The sequence below is a fragment of the Rana temporaria genome, chromosome 4, assembly GCF_905171775.1.
Source record: "Rana temporaria chromosome 4, aRanTem1.1, whole genome shotgun sequence".
In the NCBI taxonomy this organism is placed as follows: Eukaryota; Metazoa; Chordata; class Amphibia; order Anura; family Ranidae; genus Rana; species Rana temporaria.
The window spans coordinates 264,657,446-264,674,734 of NC_053492.1; the positions used below are offsets into that span (position 1 = coordinate 264,657,446).

The 17,289-nt window shown below is 44.6% G+C and overlaps 1 protein-coding gene across 4 annotated transcripts in view; it reads left to right on the plus strand.

Annotated features, from left to right (window-relative positions):
• Window positions 1-17,289, plus strand: part of FIG4 (FIG4 phosphoinositide 5-phosphatase) — a 432,686-nt gene that overhangs the window by 351,254 nt on the left and 64,143 nt on the right. For all 4 annotated transcript variants that reach the window (XM_040350224.1, XM_040350227.1, XM_040350225.1 and 1 more), the window contains 2 exons: window positions 11,025-11,107; window positions 15,282-15,368. In XM_040350224.1, coding sequence (XP_040206158.1) covers window positions 11,025-11,107; window positions 15,282-15,368 — 170 coding nt within the window. The remainder of the gene's footprint in view (window positions 1-11,024; window positions 11,108-15,281; window positions 15,369-17,289) is intronic.

Consider the following 17,289-nt stretch of genomic DNA (forward strand, 5'->3'; position numbering starts at 1 on the left):
AGTGGGTTGGAGAATCCTGTTGAAGCCAGGTTTAGCAGGTAACTGCAAGGCAAAATAAGCATAGGAGCCAGGAGGCTTGGCATTTTCTGTTATGTGAACTTTACTGGAGAAGAACCCCCGTGTGGTAAATCCTGTGTATGAACTTTTATTTTGTTTCCTTTTAATAAAAATGGGCTTCCATGCCCTCAAACCTGACTGCTGTGGACTTGTTGAAAAGTGCATTTACCACTTGAGCTAAACACCCTCAATTTATTTATATATTTATTTATTTATATATATATATTTATATATATATTTATATATATATATATATATATATATATATATATATATATTTATATATATATATATATATATATATATATATATATATATATATATATATATATATATATATATATAGTGTGTGTGAAGTTTCAGGAAAAAAAATTGAATTTGAAATAAAGAACTTTATAAATAAGCAAAATAAGGGTCAATGCCCATCTGCAGCCTCAAAATTGCCCGTCAATACCCGTCTGCAGCCTAACCATTGCCCATAAATGCAGCCTGATCAATGCCTATCTCAGGGAGGGGGTGGGATGAGCGCCGTCAGATTACATACAGCGAGAATCTCCTGTTTATCACATTGTCTGATTTGGAAAGCGAATTTATTTGCAAATTATGGTGGAAAATAAGTATTTGGTCTCCTACAAACAAGCAACATTTCTGTCTCTCACAGACCTGTATCTTCTTCTTTAAGAGGCTCCTCTGTCCTCCACTCATTACCTGTATTAATGGCACCTGTTTGAACTTGTTATCAGTATAAAAGACACCTGCCCACAACCTCAAACAGTCACACTCCAAACTCCACTATGGTGAAGACCAAAGAGCTATCGAAGGACACCAGAAACAAAATTGTAGACCTGCACCAGGCTAGGAAGACTGAATCTGCAATAGGCAAGCAGCTTGGTGTGAAGAAATCAACTGTGGGAGCAATAATTAGAAAATGGGAGACATAAAAGACCACTGATAATCTCCCTCGATCTGGGGCTCCATGCAAGATCTCACCCCGTTGGGTCAAAATGATCACAAGAACGGTGAGCAAAAATCCCAGAACCACACGAGGGGACCTAGTGAATGACCTGCAGAGAGCTGGGAACAACGTAACAAAGGCTACCATCAGTAACACACTACCCCGCCAGGGACTCAGATCCTGCAGTGCCAGACGTGTCCCCCTGCTTAAGCCAGTACATGTCCGGGCCCGTCTGAGGTTTGCTAGAGAGCATTTGGATGATCCAGAAGAGGATTGGGAGAAAATCATATGGTCAGATGAAACCAAAGTAGAACGGTTTAGTAGAAATAACTCGTGTTTGGAGCAGAATGCTGAGTTGCAACCAAAGAACACCATACCTACTGTGAAGCATGGGGGTGGCAGTGTCATGCTTTGGGGCTGTTTTTCTGCAAAGGGAACAGGATGACTGATCCATGTACATGAAAGAATAAATGGGGCTATGTATCATGAAATTTTGGGTGCAAACCTCCCATCGGCAAGGGCCTTGAAGATGATACGTGGCTTGGTCTTTCAGCATGACTAGAAGCCCACACACACTACCCGAGCAACGAAGGAGTGGCTTTCTTAAGAAGCATTTTACAGTCCTGGATTGGCCTAGCCAGTCTCCAGATCTCAACCCCATAGAAAACCTTTGGAGGGAGTTGAAAGTCTGTGTTGCCCAGCGACTGCCCTAAAACATCACCTCTCTAGAGGAGATCTGCATGAAGGAATGGGCCAACATACCAGCAACAGTGTGTGACAACCTTATGAAGACTTACAGAAAACGTTTGACCTCTGTCAATGCCAACAAAGGATGTATAACAAAGTACTGAGATGAACTTTTGATATTGACCAAATACTTATTTTCCACCTTAATTTGCAAATTCTTTCCAAATCAGACAGACAATGTGATTGTCTGGATTTGTTTCCATAGTTGAGGTATACCTATGATAACAATTACAGGCCTCATCTTTTTAAGTGGGAGAACTTGCACAATTGGCTTACTAAATACTTTTTTGCCTCACTGTATATATAGAGAGAGGGGGGTGTGTGTGTGTGTGTGTGTGTGTGTGTGTGTGTGTGTGTATATTAGCACAAACATGAGTGTTGCGGTACCTCTCTTCCCGAGCTCCAAAGTACGCTAACCGCCGAAGTGCAATAGGTTCCAACCGGCAACTCTCTCCATACACCGTCCTTAGTGGCCAGTAACCCAATCCCCTCCAGTAACGAGACCAAGCTCCATTATGAGGGTAAAACACGAACTCATTTACTGTGGGCTACCCGCCCGTATTTATGCAGGTCTCCCACCTGGTGGACACTCCCCTAGGGGACCAGATGGGAGACTGAAATAACAGACATTAAAATCTATTACTTTATAACTGCCGACATACGAATGGGCGACTTCATGTAAAACGGCAAAGCGGACGAACACAATATGTCCAGTATACGGATGGGTCCGTCACATGGCTCCCTCCTTGTGGAACACTCCGGCAGACCCGGCTTGACCCTTTGGCGGGTCAACTTGGGGATGACCGGACGGAGAAGGCGTAGAGACGTCTGTTTGCCGAGATAATCCATCCGCATTCCCATTCTGCTTACCGGGTCGGTAGCTGATGGTGAAATTGTAAGGCTGTAGTGCCAGACTCCACCTCAGCAGTCTGCCATTGTCTCCTGAGACCCGGTTAAGCCAAACTAGGGGGTTGTGGTCCGTAATGAGGGAAAATTCTTGTCCGTATAAATAAGGACTCAATTTCTTTAGTGCCCAGACCAGGGCTAAACACTCCTTCTCCACTGCCGCATAACTCACTTCCCTGGGTAGTAGTTTTCTGCTGAGATACGCGACAGGGTGCTCCCCTCCATCTTCCCCGACCTGGCTTAGCACAGCCCCCAGTCCATACATGGAAGCATCCGTATGGACGAGAAAACGTTTGTTAGGTACTGGGGCAGCCAGGACAGGGGCATTCACTAGAGCTTGCTTCAGGGCCCGAAACGCGGCTTCACAAGCTGGCGACCACAGGACCTGCTTAGGTAAGTTTTTCTTAGTCAGGTCCGTCAAGGGCTTGGCCACCGTACTGTAGTCGGGGACAAAACGTCGGTAATACCCTGCCGTTCCCAGGAAGGCTAGCACTTGGGTCTTGGTGATAGGTGTGGGCCAGTTGGCTACCGCCTCGACCTTAGCTGGCTCTGGTCGCTGGGTCCCACATCCTACCCTGTGACCCAAGTACTGCACTTCTGCCATGCCTAAATGGCACTTATCTGGCTTCAAGGTCAGGCCGGCGGCCCGAATCTTGTCCAGCACCACCCCCACGTGGACTAAATGGTCTTCCCAAGTCTCGCTGTAGACCGCAATGTCATCCAGGTACGCACACGCGAAGTCCTGGAAGCCATCGAGGAGTCTATCCACCATGCGCTGAAAGGTAGCCGGAGCATTCTTCATTCCAAATGGCATAACCTTAAACTGGAATAGGCCAAATGGGGTGACGAAGGCCGACTTAGGGATAGCATCCTCGGCCAGGGGGATCTGCCAATAACCATTGCACAGGTCAATGGTGGTCAGGTAGCGCCCCCTGGCAATGCGGTCTAATAATTCGTCTACCCGGGGCATCGGGTACGCGTCAGTGGTGGTCCGTTCGTTGAGCCGCCTGTAATCTACGCAGAACCGGGTGGTCCCATCTTTCTTAGGCACCAGGACTACAGGCGAGGCCCAAGGGCTGTCTGACGGCTCGATAACCCCCAGCCGAGTCATCTCCTGTATCTCCGTCCGCATTTCCTCTCGGACTGCTTCAGGGATACGGTATGGGGGTTGTCGTAGGGGGTTCTGTCCGGGCGTCTCGACTTTGTGCATAGCTAGTGTGGTGTACCCGGGTTCTTGGGAGAACGTCGCCTGCTTCTCCCACAGAAGCTGTCTTGCCTGTACCTTCTTTGCTGGGTCTAACCGGTCTCCTAGCTGCACAAGGCTCGTAAGGTCCGTCTGGGGATTCCTCTCTAACAAGTCAGGTAAAGGTAAGTTCTCGGGGTCATCCGTAGCTGGGGCACAGACTGCCGCAACATCTTCTGGTCGCTCCTGATACTCCTTTAACATGTTCACATGAAAGGATCGCTGGATCCCTTCATCTGAACAGCTGGCTATAAGGTAGGTAGTATCACATATCTGCGCTAATACTTTATACGGGCCCTGCCAAGATGCTTGCATCTTGTTTGCCTTCACAGGTTTGAGCACTAGAACCTTCTGCCCAACCTGGAAGACCCGCTGTCGGGCGCCCCGATCGTACCACCGCTTCTGTCTCCCCTGGGCCGCCTGGAGATTTTCCCTTACCATCAGGGATAGTTTCTCCATGCGGTCCCGGAGTTCCAGGACATATGGTACTATGGGGTCCCTTCTTGCTCTGTCTCCCCCTCCCAGTGTCCTCTGAGATCTAGGGGTCCTCGGACCCTTCTTCCATAGAGTAACTCAAAGGGGGAGAACCCAGTAGATTCCTGGGGCACCTCTCTGTATGCAAATAGCAGATGAGGCAGGAATCGCTCCCAGTCTCTGCAAGTGTCAGTAAAGGTCCTCAGCATCTGTTTGAAGGTACCATTAAATCGCTCGCAGAGGCCGTTGGTCTGTGGGTGATACGGTGAGCTAAGCAGCGGTTTAATGCCGCACACCTTCCACAGTTGCTGGGTGAGCACAGCGGTAAACTGAGTTCCCTGATCAGAGAGAATCTCCTGAGGGAACCCGACCCTAGTGAATATCTTAACCAGGGCATCAGCTACTGTCTCTGCCTCGATATTAGACAGCGCTACTGCCTCTGGGTAACGTGTGGCATAGTCCACCACGGTAAGAATGTACTTCTTACCGGAGGGGCTAGCCCTGGCCAGTGGACCTACAAGGTCAACGGCTATGCGGGAAAAGGGCTCCCCAATGATAGGCATCGACTGAAGCCTAGCTTTTGGGTGATCTCCCCGCTTTCCTACCCGTTGACAGGTGTCGCACGTGCTACAATACATCCGCACGTCTCGGTTCAAATTGGGCCAGAAAAAGTTTTGTGTGATCCTATGAGCTGTGCGGTGGGAGCCTAGATGGCCCGCTAACGGCACATCGTGCCCAATCCGTAAAATCTCCTGCCGGTACTTGGCAGGTACCACTAGCTGTCGCTTGTGCGGAGGGGTGCTCGGTTTTTGGGACGGTCTCGGGATCCTGTACAGCCTATCCCCCACCCACTCGTAGTGCTCCCCATCTACTCCTTCCTCCCCTGAGTCGGCCCTGGCCCTGTACTTCGCTAACGTTGGGTCTTCCCTAGTCTCCCTTCCGTACATCTCTGGGGTATCCCAGCCTAAAGGGGCCAGATCTAACATACACGTCGGGGTAGAGGGTCTTACCTGGGTCGCAGCAGCAGGTGGGCCGGCTTCGGTGGCACGGGTCTGGGCCCGGGTCGTGACAGCGTCTACTACAGCGGGGCCCATGGGAGTATAGGCTGAAAGGAGGGGGGCCAAGTCATTGCCAAGGAGGACATCGGCGGGTAAGTCTTTCATAACCCCCACGTTCACTTGTCTAGCGCCCACTCCCCAATCCAAATGTACCCGGGCAACGGGTAGTCGGAACACGGCACCTCCGGCTACTCGTACTGCGACCGTGTCCCCGGTATGTTGGTTCTCGGATACTAGGTGCTTCTGGAGTAAAGTCATGGTCGCACCGGTATCCCGTAGGCCACTGACCTCCTTCCCGTTGACCTTGACACACTGTCTGTGGTGCTGCCTGTTATCTCGGTGGGCCGCCTGAACGGGGTCGGCCTCATGCAGAATACCCCAGCATTCCTCTTCCTCCACACAGTGCGTTGCGGGGAGAGGTGGTCGTGGATTGGCCCTTGGGGGTCTCTTCCAGGACTGACTTTGGTTGGCATTGTTCATCGGGCACTCCGGTCGCTTGTGTCCCAGCTGATTGCATAGGTAGCACCGACTGGGTTGGGAGTATTCCCGAGAGTTAAACCGGGGTGAGCGGGGATACTGGGTCGACGGAGGGGGTGCTGAGGGCCGATTCATAGGGGGTTGGTAAATAGTAGCTGCTGGCTTGTATTCCACCCTGGCGGGAGCCTTGGTGGCTGAATTGTCCAATTTTCGGGCATCCGTATACTCATCCGCCAGGCGAGCTGCTTCATGGAGAGTGGAGGGTTTACGGTCCCTTACCCACTCTCTGACCCCTGTTGGTAATGTTGGTAATTTGTCGAAGCAATGTTCCAACAGAAACATCTGTAGCACCTCCTCTCCGGACACAGCCTGGCACCCCGCCATCCAGTGTGCGGCGGTGCGGTGCACCTTACATGCCCATTCAACGTAGGAGTCCCCAGTCGTTTTCACAGTGTCCCGGAACCTCCTTCGGTATGCCTCGGGTGTAATGGCATACCGGGAGAGTAGAGCTTCCCTGACGGCCACATAATCCCCGATCTCCTCATCAGGGATGGCCCGAAAAGCCTCACTGGCCCGGCCGGATAACTTGCCGGACAATATAGGGATCCAGTCCTCCAGGGGTACCTTGTGCAGGGCACATTGCCGCTCAAAATCGGCAAGGTACCCATCGATCTCTCCTTCTGTCTCACTGAAGGCTTTAAATGCTGCAAACGGCACCTTCTTTCTTTCCCCCGTGTCTGCTGTGACTGTGGCTGCTGCAGTGCCGCTTTGGCGTAGCAGGTTGGCCTCCACAGCGGCTTGGACTTGGGCGATAATTTCCGCAGATGGGTTGGGACCATAATGGGCTAGCCTAATTCTTACCGCCCGGTCAAATCTCTCTTCTTCGGGGGTTCTGTCGTCTGGGCTGAGTCCATTGGTTCCCTCTGCTGCTGGTACTCCATCCATTTCCAGCAATAATGTGATAATGTCCCCCTTTTTGAGGTTACTGGCCTGTCCGCCTCTTTGCTCTAATAAATCCTTTAAGGTAGCTCTTCTCAGGTTTTGGTATTGCAATTCCATTTGGTCCTGGTTGTAGTGGTTTCTTTGGGCGCTGAGGTTCATCCCGTCGCTTGCCACCAGTTGTTGCGGTACCTCTCTTCCCGAGCTCCAAAGTACACGAACCGCCGCTAACCGCCGAAGTGCAATAGGTTCCAACCGGCAACTCTCTCCATACACCGTCCTTAGTGGCCAGTAACCCAATCCCCTCCAGTAACGAGACCAAGCTCCATTATGAGGGTAAAACACGAACTCATTTACTGTGGGCTACCCGCCCGTATTTATGCAGGTCTCCCACCTGGTGGACACTCCCCTAGGGGACCAGATGGGAGACTGAAATAACAGACATTAAAATCTATAACTTTATAACTGCCGACATACGAATGGGCGACTTCATGTAAAACGGCAAAGCAGACGAACACAATATGTCCAGTATACGGATGGGTCCGTCACAATGAGAAATTACAAAATATAATAAAATTATATGATAAAACCCAGGAAACGGATATTGTGACTGTGACACAATGGGAAAGATTTAATAAGACTGAAGCACACAGAATCGGGTGAAGTTGTGCATAATAACCAATCAGCTTCTAGGTTTTAGCCCCTATTCACATTGGAGCGATTTATCATGCAAGTTGACAGGTTAAACTGCATGACAAGTCTTACCCCATTACCAGCAATCACACTGTTCAAATCTGTGCAACGCTGACTTTGCGGGGCACCACCAATTTGAAGTAGTAGTTCCTGCACTACTTTTAGTGATTTTGGGTGAGACTTGCATAGACTTCTGTGCATGAAGCAGCACAGATGTCTTTCAAGTCGTACTTGAAGTCGCACTAACATGCGGCTTTGAAATTGTGCACTTTCAGAAGAAGTTGCACAATTTCAAATTTGACTGCGGAGTCAATGTGAAAGCTTATTTTGACAAACTGCAACAAGGTGTATATATTAAAAAAAATGCAGTATTTGAAATTGCGCTAAAGACTGTGTGCGTGTGCGCATATATATGTGTGTACACACACACACACACAGTGCCTTGAAAAAGTATTCACACCCCTTGAAATTTTCCACATTTTGTCATGTTACAACCAAAAAGTAATTTTTTTTTTGGGGGGGGGGGATTTAATGTGATGGACCAACACAATGTTGCACACAATTGTGAAGTGGAAGGAAAGATAAATGTATTTTCATTTTATTTACACATATCCAAAAAGTGTGGCGTGCATTTGTATTCGGCCCCCTTTACTGATGCCCCTAACTAAAATCTAAGACTCTCCATCCAATCTAAGAGCGCTTAAAGCGGAGTTCCAACCACAATTAGCATTTTTTAAAATGTATGTTCTTTCAGCCTGCGTTTTTATAATATAAATCCGGTCACTTACTATTTTACAATCCGCCACCGATCTGCATAGATATTCAAAAAAGATAGTTTATAAAACTTTCTACACCGTTGTCATTTTGCTTGTGGGCTTTGTGAAGCCTACAAGCACTTACTTCCTGGAAGTCTTGGATGGGGAGTGATAATTGGACAGCGCACTGCATCCTGGGAAATGACACACATTTCCCAGGAGCATTAGAGGGAGATGTCAGAATCCTAGGTGCTTTCAGAGGCAGATTTCGTGGGACCGCATAGCAACAGGCATTTCCAGATAAGTAAAAAAAAACATTTATTTATTTTTTACTTTTTTAGGTCTAATGAGCACAATAATGAAAAAATCATTTTGGGATGGAAACTCCACTTTAAGCTATTTTGCAAAGAAGAATGGGCAAAAATGTCTTTCTAGATGTGCAAAGCTGGTAGAGACATACCCAAAAAGACTTGCAGCTGTAATTGCAGTGGAAGGTGGTTCTACAAAGTATAGACTCATCGGGGGCTGAATATAAATGCACACCACACGTTTCACATATTTATTTGTAAAAAGTTTTGAAAACCATTTATCATTTTCCTTCTACTTCACAATTATGTGCCGCTTTGTGTTTGTCCATCACAAAAAATCCCAATAAAATACATTTACATTTTTGTAACATGACAAAATGTGGATAATTTCAAGGGGTATGAATACTTTTTCAAGGCACTGTGTGTTTGTGTGTGTGTGTGTATATATATATATATATATATGTGTGTGTGTGTGTGTGTGTGTGTGTATATATATATATATATATATGTGTGTGTGTGTATGTAGGTTGAATGTTCATATGCTGTTTGTCTCTTCTGTTATGTTCTTGGGTCCTCTTGGGATCAAATGTTCTTGGGGTATTGGGTTATGTTAAATAAACTCTACAATAGACGGCTTAAATATAAATTAATATTTTGCACATATTTGCAAAACATTCAGAAATAGTATAATTTGAAACTTTTGTGCAAATGCTCATACATTTACACTGCAATAAAAATAAATTTACAGGCATTAGACAACTAGCGTGCCAGTGAACAATAGTGCACCACTGACCTCAGATCATCCCCATATCCTACATTTAGACCTTATACCAGTCCCAATTCCTGCACCCTCAAATCACAGATCAGCTAAAATTTTTGTACCATTCGAGACATAGGGATGTTACATTCATACTTGATGCAGCTGGCAATTCCACTAGAAGGAGGAAGAATGTAGGTGGACGGGCTTCTATATGTAATAACATCCACAGCTGTAAGCTCGCCTATGCTGGTATTGGGAGGAGGGCCAGCAGCTCTGATGTCAGGCAGGCCCCTGAAACATGGAGGTGCGTAAGCCATGGGTGCAGGGGGACAGTCAGTTGTGCTGTATTTGTAGGAAGCATGGAGTCATCGGAGGGTTCTCCAACATACCAGTTTGGGTTTGTGAACATGGGATGATCTTCCAAGCGATGCTGTAAATGGCAGTGTGTGCCTGCTGTGCCATTCATGTCTTAGGTTGCCTATCCCTTCCCTATGCTATTCAAAACTAGGGAAAAAGTTTTAAATATACTTTTTATACCTTTCAGAGGCTCCATCAAAGCACCTAGCTGAGCCAAAAAGCTTGTATGCCATAGATCAGTGATGGCGAACCTTGGCACCCCAGATGTTTTGGAACTACATTTACCATGATGCTCAACCACCCTGCAGAGTGCATGAGCATGATGGCAAATTTAGTTCTAAAACATCTGGGGTGCCAAGGTTTGCCATCACTGCCATAGATTATTTAAATAATAAAGGCGTAGAGTACTTCATAAATAAGGAACATATAACCAGTGTCCATCATATGAAGTCATTGACATTTTGTTCCTACAAGTGTCTGTTCTGTTAAGTTTCCTAATATTGTGTGTTGTTTCCACCTATCTATGTAATCCAACACCAATTTACAGTTGCCACTCCTTTGAGTTCCCTGTTACAATAATGGATCCCTTCTGGCAATATTTTATTGCAAAAGCATGATCGGATTTTCCACAGACAAGCATCTGACTTTTGTCCGAAGGGCATTGGCCATGAACTTATCTTGCATGCAAACGGCACACAATTGTCGACCAACAAACACGAACTTAGTGACCTACTACATGAAATTTCAGCTATTGAGCGCCACCATTTGGGCACCTTCTGCTAATGTCGTGTTTGGTGAGCATTGATTCCTAGCATGTGTGTTTGTACTTTGGACATTGTCCGTAAAATTTATAAGCCTGCCATCCAACATTTGTCGGCGGAAAGTCCAACAATTGACTGATGGAGCGTACAAACAGTCTGTCGTCACACAATTCCCGTCGGAAAATCGGATAGTGTGTACGAGGCTTAAGTTGCAGTTTATGGACTACAAGCTGCATGTGAATTTATTGACAAATTACAGTAGATTTAATTGGATACCTTGGATTTTATGTTGTCAACTGTATGATACATTGTCAATTTTTTGTAAAAATAAAACAAAGTAAAAGACTCCTCTGCAAAAAAAAGCATCTAAAAATAGGTTTCAAGTGAATGTGACTCTCAGGGAAAGGCCCCTAAGAGATCATCTAAATTCTGATTGAACATATATGATGGACTGCTCTATTACTTACATCTTATCCCATGTATTTTTAGCAGTGCCCTAATGATGGAATTAAAATGTCTGATTTTCCTTTTTAGACAACATCTCAGTCAACAAAAGAAACATATGGCATTAATCTCTCAGAAGCTCCTTCAGAGACTGATCTACAAGTATTCACAAGGTAATGATGTATAGTATGTCACAGTTAGAAGATATGATTTGTCATAGTATTGATTAAATACAGGTCATTTAATAATCAGTGTTTTTTGTGTAGCCGTTCTAACCATTCACAGGTAGCTTTAACCAGCAAAGAGCTCTTAAATCATAATTGGTAATTGATTTGATTGATTTAATAGATTGATAATGCGCCAAATACTGACCCGTCAGGGCAGTGTCTAAGCGCAGAAGACATAACTGTAAATGGATAAATCAAGTCAGGGAGGGAAAGAAATAGAAGGAAAAGGAAAAAGGAAAGCAAAAAAATTAAAAACAGATCACCAGGGAACAAAAGGAAGAACTAACATGACTCTGCCTGCTTTTCCTGAAAAAAACAAGTTTTTAGCCTTTTACGAAAGGACATAATAGAGGGGAGAGACCGAATGGAAATAGGGAGACTATTCCATAGAGCCGCTGCCCTCACAGAAAATCGTCTGCCCCCAAAGGTAAGCAAACGGGCAGATGGGCAAGTGACAAGACCAGCTGTTAGTGATCTAAGAACTCGTGCAGGAGCATATCGCGTTATCAAGGAATTCAGATATTGCGGGCCCGTCCCATGATAAGCGCGATAGGCAAGACAAAGAGCCTTAAACTCAACGCAATCTACCACAGTGAGCCAGTGCAGTGATCGCAGGGTAGGGGTAATATGCTCCCGCCTATTTAGGCCAGAGATTAGTCTAGCGCAGTGTTTCTCAACTCCAGTCCTCGGGGCGCACCAACAGGTCATGTTTTCAGGATTTCCCTCAGATCAAACTGCTGTGGTAATTACTAAGGCAGTGAAACTGATCAAATCACCTGTGCACAATAATGGAAAGCCTGAAAACAAGACCTGTTGGTGCGCCCCGAGGACTGGAGTTGAGAAACACTGGTCTAGCGGCCTGGTTCTGGACGAGCTGGATTTTCCTCAGGCACTTTAGAGGCATACCCAAATACACAATGTTGTTAAAGTCAATTCGGGAGTTGACGAGTGAGATTGAACCAAGACTTTTCCGGTGGTACTTGCGTGTAGTAATTTAATTTGGCACTGCGCTGCTTTAACTGGTATTTGTGCAGTCATGCATCGTTGTACCCAAACAAAATTTAAATACCCCCCCCCCACAAACAGAGCTTTCTTTAGGTGGTATTTGATCACCACTGGGATTTTTTTTCGATATAAAAGACCAACAATTTCGAAAAAAAAATGGATTTTCTACTTTTTGTTATAACAAATATCCAATAAACAATTTTTGTCATACATTTATGCTAAATGTATTCAGGCATCTCTCTTTGGTAAAAATATTAAATTGGCATATATTTATTGCTTTGCACAAAAGTTATAGTGTCTAAAAACGGGTACCGTATTTTCCGGCGTATAAGACGACTTTCTGGATGCAAAAAAATGCATCCAAAGTCGGGGGTCGTCTTATACGCCGGGTACTGTCTCCGTCTGCTGCGAGCGTCAATGATTTAAAAGAAGCTCCTTCTCTTCAGAGTGTTCTGTGATAAGCGGAACACAAATCTTCCCAGCAGCGCCTCTGTTCTGTGTTCCTCCTATTACAGCTGCCTTCTCATCCTCGGACGACATGAGAAAACGTCCGTGATAGGCGGAACACAGAACAGAGGCGCTGCTGGGAAAATTTGTGTTCTGCCTATCACAGAACACGCTGAAGAGAAGGGGCGTCTTTTAAATCATTGACGCGCACAGCACGGAGACTGTCACCGCCTGTCTATTCACACAAAAAAGTGATTGATTGCACTGGGGGGTTTTCAGGGATGGCACAGTGAGGGGCAAGTGATGGCACAGTGAGGGGCAAGTGATGGCACAGTGAGGGGCAAGTAATGTAATGGCACAGTGAGGAATGTAATGTAATGGCACAGTGAGATTTGAAAAAGCCTGTTTCTGTCAGCGGTTCTGGCTACCCCTCAGCTTCCAGAAAGACTAGTAAGAAGGGGGTAGTCTTATACAGTGAGTATATCCCAAAACCAAATTTTTTCCTGGAAAATTAGGTGGTCGTCTTATACGCCCAGTCTTATACGCCGGAAAATACGGTATGTTTACTGGAATTTGCGCAACTTTTACTTTCTGACTGCTTATCCCATTTCTTGAGGTGCTAAAATGGCAGGGCAGTATAAAACCCCGAAAATTACCCTTTTTTGAAAAGTAGACAAGGAATTTGAGAAGCATGTTGAGCCCCTTGAATATTACATTATTTTTTTTTGGTCACAAGTGATTGAAAAAAAAAATTTAAAGGCTTTTTTCCAACAACATTGTGTTTGGAAATGTAAATGTATGTAGTTCGACACCGCTGCATGGGCATGCGCATTTTTGAAGCATGTCGTGTTTGGCATTTATGTACTCAATATAAGATCATCTTTTACATTTTACCAAACACTTGGGCAATATAGTGTGTTTTTGTGCATTGAAATTCAAGAAAGTGTTTTTTTGTCCAAAAAATTGCATTTAGAAAATCTGCATAATACTCAACATGCCTGTCAGCAAATGGCTTGGGGTGTCTACTTTCTGAAACAGGGTCATTTGAGGGGGGGGTGGGGGTTGTGTTATCTTTGCATTTCATGGCCTCTAAAACTGTGATAGGTACTGTAGTGAGGAAGTGAAATTGGCTATTCATGCCCTTAGAAAGCCTGAAGACGGTGATTGTGTTTCGGGTTCCTGTACACGGCTAAACTGCCAAAAAGTGTCACACATGTGGTATGCCTGTACTCAGAAGAAGCAGCAGAATGTTTTTGTTTTTGTTTTTGGGGGGGGGGGATTGAATTTCACATATACCCATGGCATGTTTGAGCAATATATAACTAAAGTGATAACATTTTGTAAAAAAAAAAAAAAAGTTGTCAATGTTCCCAAAACTTGTGACAACACACAAAATATTCCATGGACTCCCATCAAATAGCTTGGAGTGTCTACTTTCCAAACAGGGGTTATTTGGGGGGAAGGGGGGGTTGATGCTATCTTGACATTTAGGATCTCCGACACTGTGAATAGGTAGTGAGGAAGTGAAATTGGCAATTCATGCCCTTTGAAATCCTGAAGGCAGTGACTGGTTTTCGCCACCCGTACATGGCTAGGCTCCCAATAAGTCTCGCACATGTGGTATCCCCGTACTCGGGAGAAGAAGCTACATCTTGTTTGTGTGTGTGTAATTCCACATATACCTATGGCATGTGTGAACAATATATAATTTCAGTAAAAGCTTTGTGTAAAAAAAAAATGTATGTAATTTTCCTGTAACTTGTGGCAAAACATAAAACATTCCATGGACTCAACATGCCTCTCAAATAGCTTGGGGTGTCTACTTTCCAAAAAGTGGTAATTTAGGGGGGGTGTTTGAACCATTCTGGCATTTTATGCCCAACATTAGAAGCTTATGCCACACCACCCACTCTTCTAACCACTTTTTTTGCTATAAAATGACTTTGTATATATTTTTTTTAAAGCAGAGGCCCTTCAGAATAAAATGTTAGGTGTTAAAAAAGAAATCACACAGTATTTGCACAGCGATTTTCCAAACACAACATTTTAATAATAAAAAAACGATTTTTTAATTTCAATGCACAAAAACACAATATATTGCCCAAATGTTGGGTAAAATATAAAAGCTGATCTTATACCGAGTACATAGATACCAAATGCACCATGCTTTAAAATTGCGCATGTCCGTGCAGCAGTGACGAACTGCATACATTTTTAAAAGCCTTTACTGGATACCACTTTAGATTTACAGAGGTCTACTGCTAGAATTACTGCCCTCAATCTGACGTTTGTGGTGATACCTCACATGCATGGTGCAATTGCGGTTTACATAGGACATGAGGCTGTCGGTTGTCTGCAGAGAATCCTTGTTTAATTCTTCCCTGATCCTCTCCATCAGCACTGAGGTCACATTAGCTAGGTGATGGAGAAAAACTGAGGAAAAAGAGAAGGGGTGCCCTGAGATTGGCCATAATGTTAAAGGGTGCCTTGACTGAAAAACGGTTGCGAAACTCTCTGCTTTAGAGAGAGTCAAGTACACAGTATAGAAGGGTGTGCTTTTTTCATATTTAATTTCTGATGTTTACAACCAGTTTAAAGCCCAACAATCACATATGAATAAAGAATAGCTCAACTATTCTCTCGCTGAAGTTTTGTTGCTTTCTTTTAGGTTTGTTCATTTGGGACTTTGTCAACATAGACAGGAGAAAAGAAGCCTAAAACCTACCCTGTGGCCTATGGACACCATTGCAAAACTGTAAGCAGTTTTCTCTTTATTCTGTTGTCTGTTAAAACTGTTTTATAACGTTTTTTTTGTGCATAAAAGATTGTTTAAAGTGGTTGTATACCCGATTTTATTTTTACCTACAGGTAAGCCTATAAGAAGGTTTACCTGTAGATAAAATGAATATCTCCTAAACTACGATTTAGAAGATATAGCGCATGCGCTGTGAAGGTACAGCTGAAGGTCCGGCAGATGCTGCAGGACCTTGACAGGAAGAAGTCTCCTGTGCGCATGTGTGGAAGTGATGTAATCGTGGCTCCGGCCACTCACAGCGGTGGAGCCGCGAACCCAGAAGAAACACAGAGGGAACGTGCCGGCTCCCTCGGCGTGGACCGGAATCGGATGCCGAGGCCTCATTCTAAGGTGCGTGTTTCATAATGAGCAAGTATGCGCTGCATTCTAGCTCATTATGCCTTTTCCTTGCAGGTTTTTTTTTTTGTTTTAAAAAAAATATATAAAAAATGTCAGTGCGGGTATACAACCGTTTTAAGTGCACTACGAGGGACATTTTGTAAGACTAGAGTAGCCAGAATCTGGAGCAGCTGTGCATGGCAACCAATGAGCTTTCATTTTTTTTTTTTTTATTAAACTCTTAACTTTTGCAGTTAAGGAAGCTGCCATCTTGACCTCTGTTTGACCTGAAGTTCCATGGGGGTTGATTTGCTAAAGGCAAACAGACTGTGCACTTTGCAAGGTGCAGTTGCTCCAGAGCTTAGTAAATGAGCAAAAACTCCATCATTCCATCATCCGCAAGCAAAAATTATTATTTTTTACACGTGATTGGGTACTCTTTACAAAGTGAAGCCTTACCTCATTTACTAAGCTCTGGAGCAAGTGCACAGTCTATCTGTCTTTAGTACAGGGCTCGACAAATCCCGGACGCCAGATCACATTTGCGACTAGAATTAGCGACCTGGGGCAGCACAGCTGGGGGTATCCTGTCTCCGTGCGCAGCAACCCCACCCCCCCATGATCGCGTCGGGCCACGTGGTCCGGTAATTGCGGCCACGGCCATCTGCAGTCCTATGCTTCCTTCTGGAATCTGGCGCCCTCATGTGGTGGCCGTTGGTATGACAAGACAACCAGCAATGCTAATAGAGCTTTTTCTGACGTTTAAAAAAAAAAAAAAAAAAACTGGCTCCTAACTATTTTAGCTGGCTTCTAGATTCCAAGCAAATTTGTCAAGCCTTGCTTTAGTAAATCAACCCCATGGTGTTAAAAACTTTATCAGCTATCACACCAGCCATTTGATGGCTTGATGATTCAGTTGAGAGCCAATATAAGCTTTGGGAAGTTTTGTGAAAGTTAAATTGGTGGAATACGTTTTGTTTTAACCGAATAAGCTATAAATATAAGTTGATTTGAGTCTTATGCACAGCTGTTCCATATTCTGTCTGCTCCAGTTTTAGTAAATCTCCCCAACACCTGTTTTCTTGTATTGAGAAAGTATTTTAACCAAGACCTATTCTGGTAGAATCTTAACTGTAACTCAACTCTTTACAATAAATAAGAGTGAGATCACAAATACATTCTAAGCAAGTGACCTGGAGGAAGCATGCAATCAAGCCAGAACTCTTATTTTGTATACATAAATGACTGGTAAGTCATACTAAAAATGACTGAAAACATTAGATTAAAATGAAAGCCAGGTAACTAGCAGTTTTTACGAGAGGCCAGCAATGGTAACCAGCATATTTCTTTTGACAAAGCGCTGTACAGAACAGTAAGATCAATGGGGTAGGAATTCTAGATAAATACCTCCTGCCTGTAGGAGACGAATGCCATACATTTTGGAAAATACTCCTTTCAGGCAAACTTTGAGACTGTGCCAAGGTACAGTCACTCAACTTAAGCACAAGGAGTGGTTTTACCAGTATAAGATATAGTTCATTTT